The sequence below is a fragment of the Dryobates pubescens genome, chromosome 6 (assembly GCF_014839835.1).
Source record: "Dryobates pubescens isolate bDryPub1 chromosome 6, bDryPub1.pri, whole genome shotgun sequence".
Classification (NCBI taxonomy): domain Eukaryota; kingdom Metazoa; phylum Chordata; class Aves; order Piciformes; family Picidae; genus Dryobates; species Dryobates pubescens.
Window position 1 is genome coordinate 29,622,834 of NC_071617.1, and position 20,196 is coordinate 29,643,029.

At 43.1% G+C, this 20,196-nt stretch overlaps 1 protein-coding gene across 1 annotated transcript; it reads right to left on the reverse strand.

Annotated features, from left to right (window-relative positions):
• Positions 1-11,150: 11,150 nt before the first annotated feature.
• Positions 11,151-19,386, reverse strand: PSMB1 (proteasome 20S subunit beta 1). The gene is made up of 6 exons (XM_009906316.2): positions 19,236-19,386; positions 18,498-18,605; positions 17,074-17,155; positions 16,533-16,662; positions 14,190-14,296; positions 11,151-12,835 (listed from the first exon to the last, which is right to left on the reverse strand). Exons 1-6 carry the CDS (start codon positions 19,334-19,336, stop codon positions 12,650-12,652), a joined length of 714 nt encoding a protein of 237 aa, XP_009904618.1. The 5' UTR covers positions 19,337-19,386; the 3' UTR covers positions 11,151-12,649.
• Positions 19,387-20,196: the final 810 nt, after the last annotated feature.

The window sequence follows — 20,196 nt, forward strand, 5'->3', positions numbered from 1 at the left end:
TGAGACATAACCAAGCGGCTGTTAGAGATAATTCTTACAAAACACTGTAGCCTAGGCAGAGCAGAAGCATACAGGAAAGGCTGCAGCTGAGTTGAATAACTGCTGACCAAGTAAAGTCAGTAACAACCAGGTGATCAAGAGCAGCCATGGCAAGCAGGCTCTTCTGGATTAGTGTCACTTCCCAGGGGGAACCTGGGCTAGACTTCCTGTAGCCCTGCAGAAGAGGTGATAACTCAGGACTGGTGAAGCTTGATTAAGGGGACACCAAAAGCTGCCATGAGTTACTTTGTTTTATTAAGAGAGTTTGATCTTTCTGGCCTTATGACCTCTTTCAGTATTCAGAGAGTCCAGGTATATGTCAAGACATGTGCCAGAGGGCTGGATATGCTCTCCATTCACTGACCTGAGGTGTAGCATGCAGGCTGTGTCTGTTGCTGCTCAAACTTCTGTTGTCTTTTCCACAAATTCTGGAGAGTCTCCATGGGTATATGGGGTGAAGGTACCTGGGTCTGCAGCAGCTGCAGTGGCTGGTGGAGATTTCTGCTCTGCCTATGAGTTATGAAATGCACATGGTCCACCCAAGAAAAGCTCCTGGGAATAGAGAAGTGCTATATCTATGGCAGATGTCCTCCATTTGCCAGTGACAGAAGGGCATGCTGCTGGCACCAAGCTGCTGTTCCTGTCCTCAGCTGCTGATAGAGCCCCTCATCTGCTGCCTCTGGTTCCTCTCAGGTGAGTGGTACATATGAACAAAATACACAGGTGATGCGAGTCCCTTGAAGCCTTACTTCTCCCTGGTGTGTAGAGGCTGAGTTCAAGACGTGCATGAAGCTGCCTGTGGCCAGCTGGAACTGCAAGCTCCAATCCTTCCCGGGGATGGGGAAGACAATCATTCCATCTACTTCAGTTTCTCAAGCAAAACAAAAACCAAGGCTTACTCTTTTTAAGGGTTATTCAAGAGCTCTCACTGAGGCAGCCAACTCCATTGTGTCTGGCACTGTAAATTAGTCAAGGAAAATTTAGGAGCTTCACAGGTAAGGCAGATACTCCCTCTAATGCCATTAAGACTCCATGTCTTCTATGTCAAGTCACTTTCAAAGCTGAAATGTATCTATTTTGCAGCATAGTGTGGGCTACTATTTGATGGGTAGTTGCATCCATGGGCATGGAGCTGCAAGGTCAGAGTGTAAATCTTCAACTAAGCAAGTTCACTTTTATCCAGAACAGCTCCTGCTTTCATCAGTGAAGGCAAACTACATATTGTGGAACTGTTGGAGAAAACCCAAGACCAAGATAGGTTTTCCCATAGTATAACCTAAGTTTGGAAAATGCACTATGCCAAGAGCAGCATAAATGGCATAGAGCAGCAACATATGAATGCAATAGAGGGAGTTCAATTCTCAGCTGTGAAATGATTCAGAGGACAAAAGTCTTCTCATTCAGAAAGGATGGAGGTTTCTGATATTTTAAGCCAAAATCTGATTTTCCTTAATCTATTTTGTCACAAATTCACTTTTTTGCACCTATTACTAGCACATACATAACATGCCAATTAGAAGTGACAGCTGTGCTGGAGAAACCAAGCTGCAAAATAACTGCGTCCACTGTTTAACACCAAGCACAAGGGACAGGCATGACAGCTTGTTTCTGACCTTATTCTGTATCCTTTGGTCCTCCATAAGTGTCAGGGGCTCACAGGCAAACTGCTCCCACCAGGTAAGGAGGGTATTGGGGTACAAGGCCAGCTCAGCATTTGCCTTTGTGAGTGAAAGGGTTGCAGTGACTCTCCCCCCAGCACAAGGGCGGGAGCTGGGGGCCAAGTCTCAGTGCCTGCAGATCCATAGCTGTGTACCAGTACTCTGCTTCTGTGGCACATCGGATGTGATCGGCATTGTCCTCAAGTACTGCTGTGGAGATTTGTCATCAGCTTCTTCGACACATCGTCACGCTGTCGTCCTCCTCTCTGCTCCCTGCCCTCCAGCCCTTATCGGTGCCCCCTCCACCTTCCCCCTACTCAGTTGCACTCAACAAGACAGTCTGAATTTTCAATATCTACACTTTTTTTTTTTCTTTTCCTCCTTCTTTTGTCTTCTGGTAACAGCATTTGGCATTTCCCGGACAGCCCGTACTCCATAAGGCCTCAGTGTCTGAATGCGAGGACGGCTTGAATGTTGCCTGCTGAGACTGAAGAAGAACTTGAGTGAAAATAATCCTCTCTTTTGTTCCGCTTGGGTTGCTTTTTGTTTGCCTGACAGATGTTCGGCCCCTGTGCGTGTGCACGGAGCGGCTCCTCCGCCGGGCCCTCTGATCCGCCAGCTTATTGATTTCTGCCTATCTGTGCGGCTTGTCTCCAGCCCTTACAGATGCAAGGGCTGTGGCCCAGGCAGCAGCCCCTCTCCTTTGCACACAAATAGGGTGATCATCTATTGTGAAGGGGCCGGCAGGGGAGAGCCGGCCTTCGCTCCTGCCTTGAGCTGTTGTGACAAATTTGGGCAGATTTTGGAGGGCAGAAGGGAGATGCACATCTAGCACCAAGCTATGATGCTGCACTTTGACACTTGACATGCTATCATGCAGGTGTCTGAGCAAGCAGGAAGGAAGCTTTAGGGAGAAAGGCCTCAGAGCCTTGCACTGTGCCTGTGTATTAATGCAAGCTCATATTTCAGTCACTTGACTGATGGACACAAGGATCAAAGTTGTCACCAGGGAAAGCCTTGTAAACCTTGCTATTGCCCTGCTCCTCCACCATGGTGTTGCTGTCCACTGTTCAAGTTTCATCATCTGACATAACCATGCAGTCATTGCATCCAAGACTTTCATATTGTAAGCCACTCGCAATGCTTTTCTTCCATCTCACTTTTTCTGTTGTGGCTTGCCTTTCTCCCTGCTGAGCAGTGGTGCAAAGACTGTCAGCAGAAAGGAGTCAGGGTGCTCTGCAAGGGAGGCACACTGCAGACCTGCTAAGTTCACTTTGCTTTTGACAGCAGTTTGGCTTTTCTTTAACCCCTGACATCTGCAGAAGTCTGAACTGCCACTGGTTTAAGTGCTCTGGCTGGAGTATAGAACATGAGGTGGTTGTCTGGCTATGCTCAGCTGTCTCCCCTTTCTAAGTCCATGCAGACACTGTATGCACTGCCCACCACATCCCTGTGACTGCAGCCTTTCATTGATGTCTGCAATGCATGCATGGAGTGGATGCAACTCAAGGTGTATCTGTTTCTCTGAAGCCCAGGATAAAGGCTTATAATGGGCAGCTCCAGGGTGTGTCTTCCATCCTGCCAACCCATTACATGCCTTGCACCTCCAGTGAACTTGCTGGCTGCAGACCAGCTTTACTGCTTTCTACCACATTCTCCTGTGTTACCTTCCCTCTCCTAAAGCATATTGTTGAGTGTGTCAGAGCCTCCAGAGCTATGAATGCACACTGGCTAGGAGTGGGATGTCCTTGGATTTTACTGGTGCTACTAGACACTAGGTTGTCATTTAATACCACAGTAGTTGGGGGCACCAGTTTATTGAAAATTAGCTAGCTATGTGTAAATACTGGTTGTGTGATGGGATATTTTACCCCTAGAAACAAATACAGACACTTTTGTAGTACTACAGAGTTAATCTGTTCTCACCTTTCAAGAGTTGAGTAACTTGTTTTGGACTTGTTAAGGCAAAACTCCCCGTGACATGCTGTGTCACAGAATCACAGAATGTCAGGGGCTGGAAGGGACCTTGAGAGATCATCTAGTCCAACCGCCCTGCCAGAGCAGGATCACCTATACCAGGTCACACAGGAACTCATCCAGGCTAGTCTTGAATATCTTCAGAGAGGGAGGCTCCTCCCTGCTGGATCTTCCTGAGAGGCTGTCAGAGCTGGCAGCAAATGCTTCCCATGGTGTCAAGTGATTTATACTAACATGAAAAGCCAGGAGTTTGCAGCCTGTAGTGGCCTGTGTTGCAGCTCCAGCTGTGTTACAGTTAGTGGGTCTGAAACTGACACCACAGTACAGTGCTTCTCAGTCCTCAGTGGATGCTTCCCACCAGCTGCTCACTGGGACAAAGCTCAGTCCAAGCTGATGGCAAATGAGGTGCCTCTTCGTAATACTTCTCTGCATAATGACTAGCAGTAGGCTGGGAAGAGAGACCTTGACAGCATCTGTAGGGCAGCAGATGTTCCACACAGCCGTGTGAGCCCCTGCTGCCTGTATCTCTCTCAGTGTACTCCGGCAGCACCATAGGGGTCTCCTTCACTCCCACGAGTAAGACAAAGAAATGCTCCCCTCAGCACTGGCTCAGGTTTTGAGACACCCTTCTCTGATGCACATATAATGCAGTTCAAGTCGGGTAGGGTTTTAATGTAGGGAAAATAACATTGACAATACCACAACAGTGTCAGTAGCCAGCCAGTTTTGGATCTTTCTTGACACATAAGTAAAAATGAGGAAACGGGACTCATTTGGAAAGAGCTTCATAAAATGCTCCCTGGTTTGACAAGTGGGGTCTTGCCAAGCCTGCTGGACCTTCTATTTGGCATTTCTTTCAGTCAGCAGGGAAGGACTGTAACTGATGAGAATCATTCAATGTGCACTCTGCAAAGACAATTTTGTCCTGGGAATATCACCCAAATACTCTATTAACTGGCCAGTGGCTTGGTGACATTTGAGGTGCTAAAAAAAAAGGGATTTGGGACTAAGCATTCACCTGTAGCAAACTGGGGGAGTGGTCAAAGTCCTAGTTCAAACCAGGCAGGTGATGTATGAATGATTTACAACTGGAAGATGAAGAGTGGATAAAATTCCAAAATGTGGATCTGTTGGCCCTCTGAAGTCAGGAACTGAAGTCAGGAACTGAGTGATAAAAACTTCCTCTGGCTTCCAGGAAATTACTTATTGAATACAGCCTTGTACATCAGACGGTATCTGTAGGACAATGCAACATGCTGCCTGAAAGAAGTGATATTGTACCTGCATATTTTTGCAAAGGCCATGTTTTAAGTCTCTGTTGACACTGTTAGACCAACGTGGTGGGAGCTACATAAAGCAGTTATATTCCATAGATGGCACCTGAAACCCAAGCTGCACCCATGCTGAACGTTAGAAAGGAAAATCAGTATTCAGACTAATTCCTTTGACCTGTTGCTCCCTGTACTCTCATAGCACTTCCCCTTGCTCTGCACAGCCTGTGGATGATGTTGTTGTTTTTAAGGCATGTGAGATATCCTGTGCCTTTTCTTTTAAAGTAGTTCTTTGAAATTCTGCTGCTTCTGTACTGGGGTTTGAGCGCCGTTGCGTCACTGTTGTGATGGTCTGTCAAGCCACCTAATTGGGTTGTCTCATTAAAACTTGCAATCAGCGCTTACAAGGCAGCAGACCTGTAGTCCAACACTGTAGCTAGAGCCACACTGGCTGACCAAGAGCCTGCACATGGGTTGGGATGTGGATGTATAAGTGAGCAAGAAATTGCCTCTCTTGTGAACTCCTTCAATGGCTTCGAAGATGGAACTCGAATGTATCAGACAATCTCTGAATTCACTTTCTCTCTAATGATACTAATTGGAGCAATTCAATTAAAATCAACAAATGGCTTTAAAAGTCTTCAGTTCAGAGCCAAGACTACTTCTGGGATGCCGAACTGGATACTTAAGGACCATCCACTAGTCTCTATTGGATAACTCGACCTCAACCTTCTTTTTGTTAGCTAGAGCATGAGGAGGAAATGGTGCAAGAAAAGGATAAAGTTGTGTAGTCTTTAATAAAAATTGAATCCATAATGCATTTTGACTTTGAATGGAAACAGTATATGAAAAAAGACTTTACCTGTGCAGGTCAAAATATTAAATTACTACAAGTGCAGTCTCTTATGAGAAGTCTATTTTTGCATTGTTTAAAATCTCAGCCAACTAGGTAAAACGACTGCACTTACTGCAGGAGTCTGATTCACTGTCCTTTTTACATTTTAACTGCAATTATGATTTCTAGCACCATAGTTAAATTTATCTGGGAGCACGAATTGGAGCTCAGAGCTCCAGGAATGCACAGGGAGTGAAAATGAGTGTGGCTTTTCTGCTAACAAAGGCCCTAAACTAAATATGGGGTTTAAATTAAACTCTCATAAATGTTTGTGCAGGAATCTTATGGGTTAAATTAGGCATGTGAATACCTGCATATAGATGCTGCTTTGGCCACTGCTCAGAGAAGAGCATCTTGCCTGTTTGGTATTTCACTAAATTTGATGGAGAGTGTCCTTTGATAGAGAAGCATATTAACAGAGATGAAGGGCACTATAGCCCCTGACTTTAAAGGCTGCAGGGCCCACCAAAATACATTTGATGGTTTAGATGTAAGAGCCTGCACTGAATGATGAAACTGTCTACTCAAGGCTAGAAGCTCAACAGTTCTGCACTGAAGGCCTGGAGAGAGAAGGGGAGAAACTGAGTCCTCATATTTCTGCAGAAATGCTTCAGCCATGACCAAGTGCATGTTCTGGCTGAAGTGGAACAGCTTCCAGGAGATATTGGCCCCCCAAGTGATGTCTCCTGTGAGTTAAGGAGATGAACTCCATTATCCATTGGTCTAACAAATGTACAGCCCAAGCTGAGTGACATACCACACTGGTTTTCTCATGAGCTTGTGTGAATTCTGTTCAGAATCACTTAGCACATTTTAAAGAGCAATTTAATGCACTCTGCCCCACTCTGTACAAACTGAACATGCTTTGAATCACCTTTTAAAATGTTTTTACATCACCTTTCGTGGGTTAGCTTAGGGTGAGTACTTCCCTTGCCTTTTGTGAAAACCTGTAATAAGCTTTGTGGCTTATTTTAAATCAGAGAATGAAAAGACACTGCATGGCTCTTCGAAGACAAATTATCTTTCATTCTTTAAAATCTTCTCTAATTGTCATTAATCAAGCCACCCCCTGCACAAATAAGATGAAGGCAGGGAATGGAACGGCATTCCAGCTCAGGCAGCTGTTGCACATGTCAACCAGTTTCAAAGTGCTTGGCAAAAGTTGTAAATGCAGTTCTAATGAGATCAACTTGTCTGCAACTAGCAAACAAATACCAGGCGCACCAAAATGTTTGTTTGCCATGGGACTTAATGGAGATTGTGTTAACCATCCATACATGTTAAGAAAAGTTCAGATCAAGCATAAGACACTAGAATGCAGCTTTCTCCAAAATGATTGCTTACATAAAACCTGAGAAAAAGTCCCCTCCTCCTCTTTTTTCCTTCTTACCATCTCCCTTCCTCATCAGGACTCTTACCTTTCTGATATTTCAGTGCACAATGCTCTTTACAAAGGCTGCACAGGCAAGCTACAAGTATGTTTTCTACTGGACCGTTCAAGGATGTGCTCCTGGTAGGGGACAGAGTCCCAAGGCACTCCACAGTATCTCTCACCTCCCAGGTACACCCAGCTGAGTAGGGCTCCATCAGCAGCCCAGGCAAGTTGCAAAGGAGACAGTTACCTGAACTACCCAGGGTCTGCAGTATGACAGCACAGCATTGAAAGACCAATAGGCAACTTGATCACCCACCAGGTCTGACTGCCAAGCTGATTACAGCCAGTTTTCACAAAGACTAATTAAACAGGCATTGTCCAGAGGAGCTGGAACCCTGTTCAACTAAGCCATCTCAGTGAGCTAGACACTGCACATCATATGAGCATCTGGGTGAGCCCCCAGGTGAATCAGCACATCAGTGGCTTCTTGTAGAACCACCAAGGAGATCACTATACTTGAGTGGCTGGAGAAAGCTAAGCAACAAAAATATCTAAATCTCAGAGAAGTCAGCTCTTAGGTAAGACAAAAGCACTTCACTGTGCAACTGTGAAGTATCTGTAACAGTACAGTACAACTTGCAATCTTCTACATCTTGTTCCTTGGTAAAAATGGGAATCCTGATTTATAACTCCTTTCATGATTCTTTGATGTAACATGCAAAAGACTGTTTGAATTTTCGGTATTGTGACTAGTCCCTTCTAAGTATCCCTTTATTGTGTGTCCTGTGCCAAATAATATTAGTTACTGCAGGCCACAGCAAAGTCCATCCCTACCCTCACTTGAGCCTCTGAAATGAACAGTGAAGTTTGAACTTTGCCAGCAACTGTTAGGAAAAGGGCCAAGAACAGCATAACAGGAAGATACTAAGTATTTGTTTGTTTGTTTTCCTGCTAAACCATGTTTGTGTAATTATGAGTACTTTGCTAAAATTGCTTAGAAAAGAAGTGCACATAAAATGTTCCATACAATTTAACTACATATTAGAAAGAATATAAGCCCAGTCTTACCCTGATGCACCCACACAGACAAAAACCCTTTTCAAAAGGAATTTGGTTTGAGAAGGCAGACCAGGAGAGGAATCTTGGTTAACTTCAGGACCATGTGCCATATTGTCTGTTTTACAACTGCCCCAAATGGCCTAACAGTGAAAGACATTGACACAAAACAAAAGCAGCAGCTGAAAGAATTTGAATGCTGGAATTTAAAAATCCCTTCTAGTCAAATGTTGGTTCCCAACTCTGGATCAGGAACCCTGCACAAGGCAGCAATGACTTTATGCTCCTGAAATTATCTTCTACAAGACTGGAGAGAGACAGGACTAACATATTTCAGATTCACACAAATGCTTCTTTAATTATTCCCCACTTGCTCCTGTCACTTCTCCCCAAGCTTGGGTTGGTAAAATCCAGAATCACTACGTTGAGGTCACTTGCCAAGGCAGCTTTCTCTTATTTTCCAGGATGGGTGATTTTAGGGTATCAAAAAACAAGTGTTTTGAGTGTGGGAAATGTCCTCATAAGTAAATAAAGGAGCGAGTTGAGGTAGGACAACTTCAAACTGTGTATTGCAAATAATGGTTTATGATTTCCATTTAAATAGTTTTACCTAGCAAATAGCAAATAAAATAGCAGCAGCCTGCTCTTGACTCCCATCACACTGAGGCACAGGTAGTGTCACACGGATATCTCACTGTAAATGAAAATCATCATTCTAGAGTGAGAAAGCTCAGTATGTGGCTTACAAAACAACATTTTGATTCAGCCTTAAGAACACCTTAGTGTGAGTTAAATTTATCCTTGACTGATACACTAAACATTTATAGTGTATTTGCAATATTTATCTCCTGCCAAGCACTTTCGTTTTCCATAGTAAACAAGCTCCCTCCCCATGCACAAAATGGGTTTGACGCATAAACAGTATTGCTGAAAACATGTCCAAAAATAAAGCAAGGCCTTCTTCATTACAAACCTCATTTTTAGGGCTAATACTGACCTTTAAATAAGCAGCGATATACTGCCATTTGGCCGATGTCAAAATAAAGCCTCCCAGCTACTCAAAAACCAGTACCACAAAGCACGTTATAGTGGGAAACTGGTAAAGGATGTATGACTATTTTCACTCTCAGCGCGTGTAATTGTGTCGAAGCCTGTACTAGCAGCTAACTATTGCCATCTTACGGTGGGCCTTAGCATTGCTGTAGATGACGTCGAGCTGTCACTGCTACTGTGTACTACTCGTTATATATCCCTCACTTGAGAGTTCTTGAACAACTCCAAGATTAGTCAGACCCAGCAATTCAGCTTTCTTTAGAAAGACACGTAACGTGTTTAATGCTAAGAAAAGGCACTGCAAGATCGTTTTCTCTCTCTTCCATAACATTCTATTAATGACACCTAATCCCTGGCCAAGTAGATCTGCCAAACCCAGACTTTTGCTTCTAGCAACCCTAAGTGATATTGTTGCATTTGTTTTGCCTAGTGGTACCTCTACAGCCTACCTGTCTAGACAGGTCTGTAACCAGATAGTGCTCACAAGGTGCTTCACAAACTGTTAATTTACAATGTAGATATGGTGTGAGATGACTACTAACATATCTGTATATAGGAAGTACAGGCACAGAACTAAGGAGGGTTGCAGACAGTCAGAGCATTCCTACCTTTCAGCCCTAGATGTTTTGCAAACAAAGCTAAGTAACTCGGTGGATTAAAATAACCCAGCCTCTCAGTGCCTTTTATCTGTAAGACACATCTGACATCTGGAATTTTCAAGTGTGTTTTAATTCCAATGAGCAAACAACTAACTTGCAGCTGAGTGGCTCATAAACCGGTTTGTATTCACCTATCTTGTGTCACTCCTCAACTCCTAACTCTGAGCGTGAGTGGTGAGGATATCAAGGCAGGGTGTAACCAGGAAGTTAAAAACAAATGGGGAAATAAACCTTCCCATACCACCGGGTCCAAACACATTCACAGAGGGGGTGAATGTAGAGCTGCCTTCTGTAAAAGGAATTTGGTATTTTTAGTCCAATGGGCTTGTGAAAAAGCTGGTTCTTCAGCCCAGCGTACTCCGCATGGAAACAGCAAACTGCAAAGGATACAAAATAGCTATCTTGTCTGCACAAGTGCTCCAACAGGACAGGATAGCACTGATGCACCCTGGCAGGAAAACATGGGTCCCTCATATCTGCTGCCGTATCTACTCTGAGATTACACAAGATCCAAACACTCAAATCGCTTTGTATTTCTCCTAAAATAGCTTAAAGAAACAAGCCCGGATGCCTCAAACTAAATCAAGCAATTCCTCAAACCTATTTGATATGCATTTATTGTGGATGTACAGTTTACCTTTAAATATCAAAGAATCCAAGTTTATAAACATTTTAGTAAATTGAATCACTGCAGCTTCCCTACATATTTGGTATCCTGTAAGAACATTATATTAATTCAGGTACAAATTAGTTAGATCCTTTTGTTTGTTGCCCTTCTATTCATGGTTAAGATCTTGAATACCACAGACAGAATTGTCCCAAAGGCAGGCATGTCAGCTTGTGGCACGCTCCTTTTCTTTGCAACTGAAATACTCTTTAGTTTCACTAGACTTCACCCAACTTTGCATAAAGTTGTAACAATCTATTGTGAAACACTCAAGCAATTCAACACAAGTCTGGTATCAAAGATAGCTGAGCCTAAAGTGCTTTAATTGAATTTTATAGAAGTAATTGAGCATGTATTTAATTTGGTATTGCTGCTTTGTACCTTAGACACAGCTTACTGTTTTTAGTTACTGCACTGTGTGCAGTTTGTTCAGTATAAACCAGCATATAGCTACAGTCATTTATACAACTGATCTTGTCTATTTATTTGCAAATGTTAAGCATTACATTGAACACTGAACGTGCTTAATAGTCTTGTGTATTATTCAGTGAGATGCTCTGTACCTTTCATACTGCCCAACTACTGGGAGATGAGGAGTTACCTCCTTCCTCTGCCCAACAGTGGCACCCAGCGACCAAGTGTTTTCATGAACACTTTGCAAAACAGCTGCTCCAAGTTCCCACTCACTGGATTGCAGCTAGACTGTTTCCAGGGAGGTGGTGGAGTCACCATCCCTGGAGGTGTTCAAGAGGGGACTGGACGTGGCATTTGGTGCCATGGTCTAGTCATGAGGTCTGTGGTGACAGGTTGGACTTGATGATCTTTGAGGTCTCTTCCAACCTTGGTGATTCTGTGAAATGCACTAGCTGTTTCAATTACTGAGCTTCAAAATGCTACCCACTTTTTAAACTGTCTAGAAAGCCAAAGACCACCACTGCTGGTGAAGAACCAGCCAGAGCCAGGAAAAATGCACAGCACCCAAAATGGTGCAGAGAAGGCGGGGAGCCACCTCCCAACAGGAGACAGGGTAGTCAAACACATCAGTAAAATTGTTCTTTGAGAAAACAAGTATACCATCTCAAGCAGCTAGATATTTTATACCTCCTGTTCTAAATAGCTACAAGCTGTGAAAAAATCTCCACAAAAAGAGAGGACTATTTTGTCCTTGAGGATGCATCTCTGCTTTCTCAAGGTCCTACTACTCAAGCCAGTTTCCCAGTTTCATACAGCACACCAGGCACTCTACTTTTGATACAATTTCCCAAGAATCAAATGCAGTAGTAGTAGGACTGAAAAACAAACCGAACCAAAACCAACCCAGAAATGAAAAGGCACTCAAAGACTCTCCATTCTAAGTTACTTTCCATCAGTAGCCAGAAAAGGACAAAGCTTCAGATTTTGAGCATTAACCCAGAAACAGGAACTCACGGAGGTGAGTCCAGATGTAGAGTCCAGGACTAATCTTTGACAGATTAAATTTAACATTTTGTCCCTTTTACAGAGAAACTGATTTCAGATGACTCATTTATAACCTCTGTAAGTAAGTACAGAAGTCAAGTGTCAGGACAGCATGTCAGATAGACCAAGGAGAAGGTATAAAAAGCAAGCTATAAAGTACAAACAACACAAATTCTTTTCTCATTAACCCAAGGCTGAACAGAAAGCACTATTACAAAAGTCTGTGAGCCTGAGTTTTAACACATTTGAACTCCTCCGGACTGTATGATGAAGGGATTTCAAGAAGGGGATTAAACTGACATTGGAATGAGATTGATCAATAGGTTAAGATGAGATGAACACAACTGACTTTTTAACTCTTACTTACTTCCTTACCATGAACAGCTCTGGTTTCTAAAACACCCACTATCACTTCTAACAAAGACAGAAAGCATTCAGTATTACAGTAGTTGGAATTCTTGAAAAAAATTTAATAAGACAAACATCTTCATAATACAGGTAAATTGTACATTACAGATTACAGATTTGCAAGTGAACTGAATTAGTCTTTTCGCAACGGGAAAGTTTCCTCTTTAATTCCGTCTTTTGTGACAATGCAAATCTTAAGTGCGTCCCCAGTGTACACATCTCTCTCAGCAGCAGAAATAAAGACATCTTTAACCAGCTGCAAAGCCTTTTCCAAGGTCAGAGGTACGTGTTCCACATTTTGCATGTTCTTGAAGCCAATCTAAGGAAAGATGAAAAGGTATTTTAAAGACAGTATGATCTATCTAGCATGAAAGCTGTTTCAGTCTCTGCACTAGAATGAGCAGATTTAGACAACTTGAAAGAAGTGGCTGGTCTGTCTTAGAAACCCAAAGCTGCCAAAAGTATTCCTACACAGTTTACAGCTGCATGGATCAAAACTTGCTGTTCTTAGAAGAGTAATCAGAAGCAGATCCAGTACAGAATCAGCATAGCTTCTCCTGCTCATTCAGCATATAAAAGATCACAATGAACATTCAGCTCTGAAGTGATACAGCTATGCAGGAATTCCTCACTGGGTTAGCAGTATGAGAACTGCACACATTTGAAGTCAGGAACATTTTTTAAAAAGCAAATGTTCCTCAGTGTAGCTGGAATTCCAAAGTGACAGTCTACAAGTAACAGGTCCTATTCAACAGTGCATTTTAACTGGTAAGTATCTACTCAAGTATTATAATGGGAAAAGGAAGGTAAGAGTCACTTACTATGCCTCAAGCTCTTAAGAAATGAAAAGCTACTTATGAAAAATTGTTTCTGTAGAGGCCTTTTACTTGTTTCCTATTTACTTCAAAATTAACTCAAAGCTGGGAACTTGGGAGCTGTATAGATTAAAAAAAAAAAGACTATACTAAGCTGGTAAGAACTAAGAGAACTAATGGATTTTTTAAGCACACAAGCTCTGTTGACATCAGGCATACCTGACTTAATACCAACACCAATCTCAGAAAATGAGTAAAATATGCTTTGGTATTTCTCTCATTCAACAGTTAACACTTTCCTTTAAATATGGAAATACTCAAGTATTTTTAGACAGATTAAGTTTCCAGCAGTTCTATGCAAGAACATTCTTAGAAAATGGTGTCCAAATTGTTTCAAAGTCTCAAGTTTTGTATCAGTGTACATTATGTGACAAAATGCACCAATTCTGTCACCTTAATTTAGCATTATTTCATGCTACATAACAGGCACGTTTATGTTATCAGCTAAGGAAAAAAAACCAAACAGCAGAAAAACCTCTAACAGCTTCTATGGGAAACATAATTCCCAACTGAAATACGTACCTGTATTTTAAACAGGCATGTTTAGTGTGTTTGCAGCATACTAAAACCTGAACAGATTCTAAAGCAATGCTTTGCTTTCTCCTGAGAAGGTAAAGCCACACAGTTTAAAAATGCATGGATTAACAGTCCTACATGTAACACATGTAAAACTCCTCCCAAAAGCAGCATTCTCCAGAAGTAATGCTGTATTTATTTTGCATGTTGCTAATGTTTACTGAGACAACAAAAGAAGAAGAAAAAAATAAAAAGAAGGAAAGAGAAAAAGAACTATTTTACCTGGTTATCCAGCAAGGGCTGCAGTATGGCACTTGCTGATCCACCTGCTTTGAAAGAATCTCTCTGGTATGAACCCACTGGATCGAAGCTATATACTGCTCCCTTCCCTGAAAAAGAACCCCAAAAGCATCCTATCATAATCCAGAAAGATTTTCAATATTGGTTAGCATTTACATTACAAACTCTCTCTCCCCATAAGCAGCCTCTAGAGTACCACAGATCCCAGCAAACTTTTAGCAAGTGCCACTGTTCAGACAATGCTTTGTACAGCAGGCTCACTATGGATGTGGCCTTGTACTGCACGCAAGGTTATTTTCAATATTTAAGCTGTAACTGTGCTCTAACAGACATTTTCTACATTATCACAGGAAAAGTGCTGATGCAGAATAATCAAAGCAGGAGAACATGCTAGAGCACAGTGCTACACCAAGAGCTCTGCTGGTTCTAAAGCTATTGCAGCAGAGAGGCAGTTCAGCCATTGTTCTTCAATTAGCTCCAGAGAGCACGCTTGGATGCCTTTGCATTGCCTTGCTCTGGTCTCTCACACGCTCCCTTCTGGAGTCAGGCCAGGCTGTATAAAGCTTATTAGCCTGTGCCAACATCAGACTTGCAGACACACCATAGCTTTGAATCATGAGGGTTTGATGAGGATATGCTAGTCAAAACATAGCACCTGTACAAGCCCAGCCCTTCTGTTCAGACATGCTGCACCCAATTTAATAAACTGGCCACTGCACTTAGCAGCATAGCACAGGTAGCTGAACAGCTCTGATAAAAGCTAGCAGAGACACAGAAAGTAATTCTAAATCACAGCAATTCAACCTTGGACACCCAAGTTAAGCCTATGCATGCAAAACGAAACTCTGATTCTTATCCACTGCTATAGCACCTTCATATTCTGAGATTTAGCACTACCCAGGGCAGACTAATCCCTTTCCAGACTCCACATATCATAGATGTGTCTTAACAAAATTGGGAAAGCAGTATAACAACAAACTCTGGGGAATAAAAGACCAGCTCTGAGCTCTTGCTCAAAGACAGAGAACACGGTACTTCAGCAGTTCAAGCAAATCATCAGTCAAGAGCCCACAGAGTACTGAAAGGGCTGAATGTTAAACTGCAGTTTCCATGCAGAAGTCATGACTATCATTAGAGGTTAGTTAACATTTTAAAACATCATTGTAGAAACCTGTCTCTGGAGTAAATCTTCATATTTAATAACCTCTACCACACTCAGAGGCCCAAGTAAAAAATGTATAATTTTACTCCTAACATTTACATGTTAGCAGTACATAACATCATATACAATTATCAGGTTAGAGGGTGACCTGCTGGAAAGCAGCTCTGGCAAAAGACTTGGGAATCCCAGTGGAAAATAAGACAGCAAAGAGCCAACATAGCGCTCTTGTGGCCAAGAAGCCAAATGGCATCCTGTGGTGCATCAAGAAGAGTGTGGCAATCAGATCAAGGGAGGAGACTCCCTCTACTCTGCCCTGGTGAGGCCTCATCTGGAGTAGTATGTCCAGTTCTGGGCTCCCCAATTCAAAAGCAACAGGGAACTGCTCAAAAGGGTACAGCAGAGCACTACAGAGATATCAGGGGACCTGTCTCTTATGAAGAAAGGCTGAGGGACTCAGGGCTTTTTAGTCTTGAGAGAAGACCGAGGGGGAATCTTACCAATGTTTATAAACACTTGAAGTGTGGGTGTCAGGAGGATAAGACCAGTCTTTTTCAGTGGTGCCCAGTGACAGGACAAGAGGTAACAGGTACAAACTTGAATGCAGTAAGCTCCGTCTAAACATGAGGAGGGTAGTGAAGCACTACAATAGGCTGCCCAGAAAGGTGGTGGAGTCACTATCTCTGGAGTCATTCAAAACCCACCTGGATGCCAATCTGTGCAACCTGGTCTAGGTGAACCTGATCTGGCAGGATATTTGGACTAGATGATGTCCAGGGGTCCCTTCCAATCCCTATCATGCTGTGATTCTGAGATCTCCTTTAAAGACACAATTAAGAAACGCTGCAAAGCTCTTACATAGTGTTCCAGTCTAGACTAAAGTAATGAGAGGTAGGTGATATGACAGATTTCACTTGTAATCAAGTAATTATAATTTCATTTTTAGACTTTCAGACCTTTAGTATTGGAAGATCAAGTTGTTAGTGGTAACTAGGAAACAACTGAGATGCATACTATGCATGTGACTTGTGCAGGCACTGAAATGTCTAAAGGTAGGTATAACGAACAGGAACACAAATGTATGGTTCCATCAGTACACTTGAGATGTAAACGGACAGCTATTTGCCCACAAACATTTAGCTACTCTTTCCCCCCTGCAGTCTTACCTTCTTCATCAAGTCCACCAATTATGTTGTAAACATAGTAAGGAAAGAAACGTCGAGAATACAGAATTGTAGAGAGCATTGCTGCAATAGCCCCAGTAGTCATGGTCTTGTTATTGGAATGCTTGTACATCTGCAAGTGGAACAGCACATCCAAGAAGAAAGTCACTGTATCTTACACTAAAATCAGAATCATATTTTCTGCCACCTCACTAGAGAAAAATTTGATGCTAAGCAAGATTATTAGCTAGTATAACTGAAAACGCACTGCCTAAAAGTAAAGCCTTCTTACAACCCAAAACCTAACATTTCTCTGAAATTTTGCAAAGAATACAGGTTTTCATTAACACTACCCTCTCCAACATTTCCATTCTTTAAATGTATGTTATACTTTGTAAGAACATAGCATCAGTTTCCTAGTCAATTGCCTCATCTTTCACTAGCAATACAGGTACAATATAAACATTTCAAGAAAACCAGCAAAAACTGTATTTGAAACATGTACCAGTCTCCTCTAAGTTTCTGAACACAGCGAGATAGCTACCTTTAATCTTGCTTCAATAATTTTAGTAAGGGTAAGGCAGTCACCATGGAAACCAGTGCATCCAATGACTGTTTTTTCTGTTCTGTAAAAGGTAAAATTAGAATTAGTATGAACTATACCACTTTCTTACACAGCAGGTTATTACGACGCCAGCAAGAGTATTTTCAGTTTCTCCATCAGTAGCTGTCAGTAGCAGTTGTCTAAAATGTAGTAACAGATACTTTGTGTATAAAAGGTAACCACAATGTGCATCTTGCTGAGGACTCCAAGTGCAGGATGTTTTTCTTCAATTCACTGACTTCCACAGCAAGACTGACAAAAAAAATAAAATCCTAATTTCTTCATGCACTCCTAACTCTGGACATTGCCATCCAGTCTTGCTGGAGGATCTGTTTTGTGATGGGAAGCCTGTTACATCCTATCACTCGGCCCAGTTTTACTCTATCATGCCAGAGGTCTGCATTAAGATCTTTTGATGGTTATGTAACATTTATGCTGTGGGTGCTTCTCTACGCCAGCACAACAGCTGCAGATGCACTGTAGAAGATTAGCTCTTTGCTCAATTTCAAAACGTTCTACAAACACTAACTACACCAATGCACATTTGAAATGTAAATGTTAGTAAATTTCCAGAATTTCTAGGAGAAAAACCATTCACACACAGACTAACACAAAGCACTCATTTGGGAAACAGTTTAAATTTAAATCTTCCCTCAGCCTGTCACTAGAATTATAACAGTACACAGACTGTACCACAGTAACTTCCATTTGCACAGTATCAGACAGAGCTAGACAATAAGAACACGAGTTTGTATGACCTCGTGTCATTGTTAACAAACAGAAAAAGGTTTACATAGCTGATGGCAGTCTAGTGACTAAGCACCTGCTACAGTTAAAAAAAGGTAAGCAGCATGTTTTTAAACCAAGGGAATGCTTCAATCTAGGTGAGTCAAGATAAGCATAAAATGAGCATAAACAGTTCAGTAACAGAACTACCAACAAGTTTACCTCTCCTCTTTCAAGTGCCAGATGGTTCACTGGAGATGACACAGTACAACTGGCAGCAGCAGGCACACTTACATGCCAGCATCAGGCATCCCGACAAAGCAGAACAAGCTACCACAGGATCAAGTTGCACTATAGTTAAGAAAAAAGTTCTTCTGATTCTGCAGCCTTGCATCATACTAAAAATGTTCTGTTATCAGCTAACTTCAAGAGCATGAAATAAGAAATTTGGCTATGCTTACACCATCACATCTTTGATTACAGCAAGAGTCACTGTGACTCCAAAATCAAGTTTGTTACAATCCTTTTCTCTGAGAACACTGCTTTAAAAAAGCAATGGATGATTCCAGGCATGTGACATAAGTCTGCAATACAAAATATCTTTCATCCACTTCAATTCTTACAATATCTGGACTTACAGTTTGTAGCATTTTGGACTGTCCCGGCAGTGAATTTCATAACCTTCACTCAGTCGCGTGTCAGAGGCAACGACAGAAAAGTCTTCTCCAGCAATTGCCAACACAGTCCTTAAAGAAAGTATTCATATAATCATGACTTACAGCACACATATTTTCTTAGGCAACAGAAATACAGTAGTTCTATATCCAGATTCACATCTCATCAATCATCTTGTACTCCTTTCTGTGTTTCCAACTATGCACATCCCTACACGCGACTTAAGAGTGGAGGAGGAAGACACTAGACATCCCGAAAACATACTTTAACAGGTATGACAAGGCTGCTTTCAAGCCAGTTGCAGATTTAAAAGCTGGTAATACGCCCGTTTCTTGATCCACTATAAATAAATAGCCCAGCAGGAAATGGAAGGTGCTCATTTTGTCCCGTAAAAGTTTCGGGAGACCAAGTGTGCCAGAAGCGACACGGACATGCAAGAACACCTCCCAGAAAGCTGCAAGAACTCACGGGGCGCTCGGTCCAACGCAAAATCGAGCCCGGAGCAAGGCCGAGCCTCAGCTCTTCCCTCGTGCTACTGCCCTTTCTCTACAAAGAGGCACTGGCAGGGGGAAACAAACCCTCCCACACGGCCGGGAGGAAGCAAGAATATGATAAGGAATACCAAGCCCTACCACCACATTTCTCAGGAAGTGCCTCAGACCACCCCCTCCCCCCCGCAACCCATGCCTGCGACTCCTCACCCTCCGTTAAAGGTGTAGGGCGAGAAGCGGTACTGCTTGGGCGCGCCGAGCTTGTAGTCCATCTCTGGCCTAGAATCCGCAAAACCAGCGGTAGACAACATCTCACCAGACCAGACCAATGCTGTCTCACGGCAAAATGGCGGCACCGGAGCCGGAAGTGACGATCACCACTCTAGGAGGGAATGGGCGCCTGCTCTTGTCTGCTCTGGAGGACTGCGAGCCTTGCGCGGGTGGGCGCGCGCTGGGGCAGTTGGGCTCGGCGCTGGCAGCCCGGCGTTCACCGGCACTCTGCCCTTCTCTGCTCCCCGCCGGTGGGCAGGCTGTGGGCTTCGTGTGTGCCTGTCCACGCACAGCCTTTCCCAGCCTGGGGTTGGAAGTTCCAAACGCTGTCAGCCCTGCTGTGTTCCGAGTGCCTGCCTGGTCGAGAAAGCAAGCAGGTTGATGGCAGCTGTGGAGAGGTGATCGAAAGAGCCCCTTGTGTTTGGGCAGATGAAGAGCAGGGTGACTCCTGCTCTGGAAAAGAAGAGAACACCTTTAGAAGCACTGTAGACTAAGGGTCAGAGCACACAAGGCCCTTGAGGTGAGTCACGGGTTGTGATGCCAAGCGCTATAGCAAGAGCGTGAAGGAGGAGTAGAATCACAAAGATGCCATGGGAGAAGAATGTGGGAACAGGGAAATGCAGGGAACATGTGGTCCCTCTAGAGGAGAACAGTGCCCCTCTGTTCTCGAAGAGGAGAAACTAGAGCACCTCTCTTCTGAGTAAGGCAAGCTGAGAGTTGTTGGTGTTCAAGCCTGGAGAAGGCTCTGGGGAGGATCGTATAGTGGCCTTTCAGTACTTAAAGGGAGCCTACAGGAAAGAGAAACTGAGTGTTAGGGTGTGCAGCGACACGACAAAGGGCAACGGTTTGAAATTGAGAGGGCAGACTTGGGTTAGATACTGGGAAGAAATTCTTTGCTGTG

What these genes read in the sequence shown, in the direction of transcription:
- PSMB1 (XM_009906316.2), bottom strand. Translation starts at nt 19,336, where the DNA reads ATGTTGTCTACCGCTGGTTTTGCGGATTCTAGGCCAGAGATGGACTAC. An exon ending in CCCTACACCTTTAACGGAGG is followed by an intron (nt 18,606 to 19,235) that starts GTGAGGAGTCGC and finishes ACTTTCTTTAAG; the next exon opens with GACTGTGTTGGCAATTGCTG. An exon ending in AGCCCTTGCTGGATAACCAG is followed by an intron (nt 12,836 to 14,189) that starts GTAAAATAGTTC and finishes ATCTTTCCTTAG; the next exon opens with ATTGGCTTCAAGAACATGCA.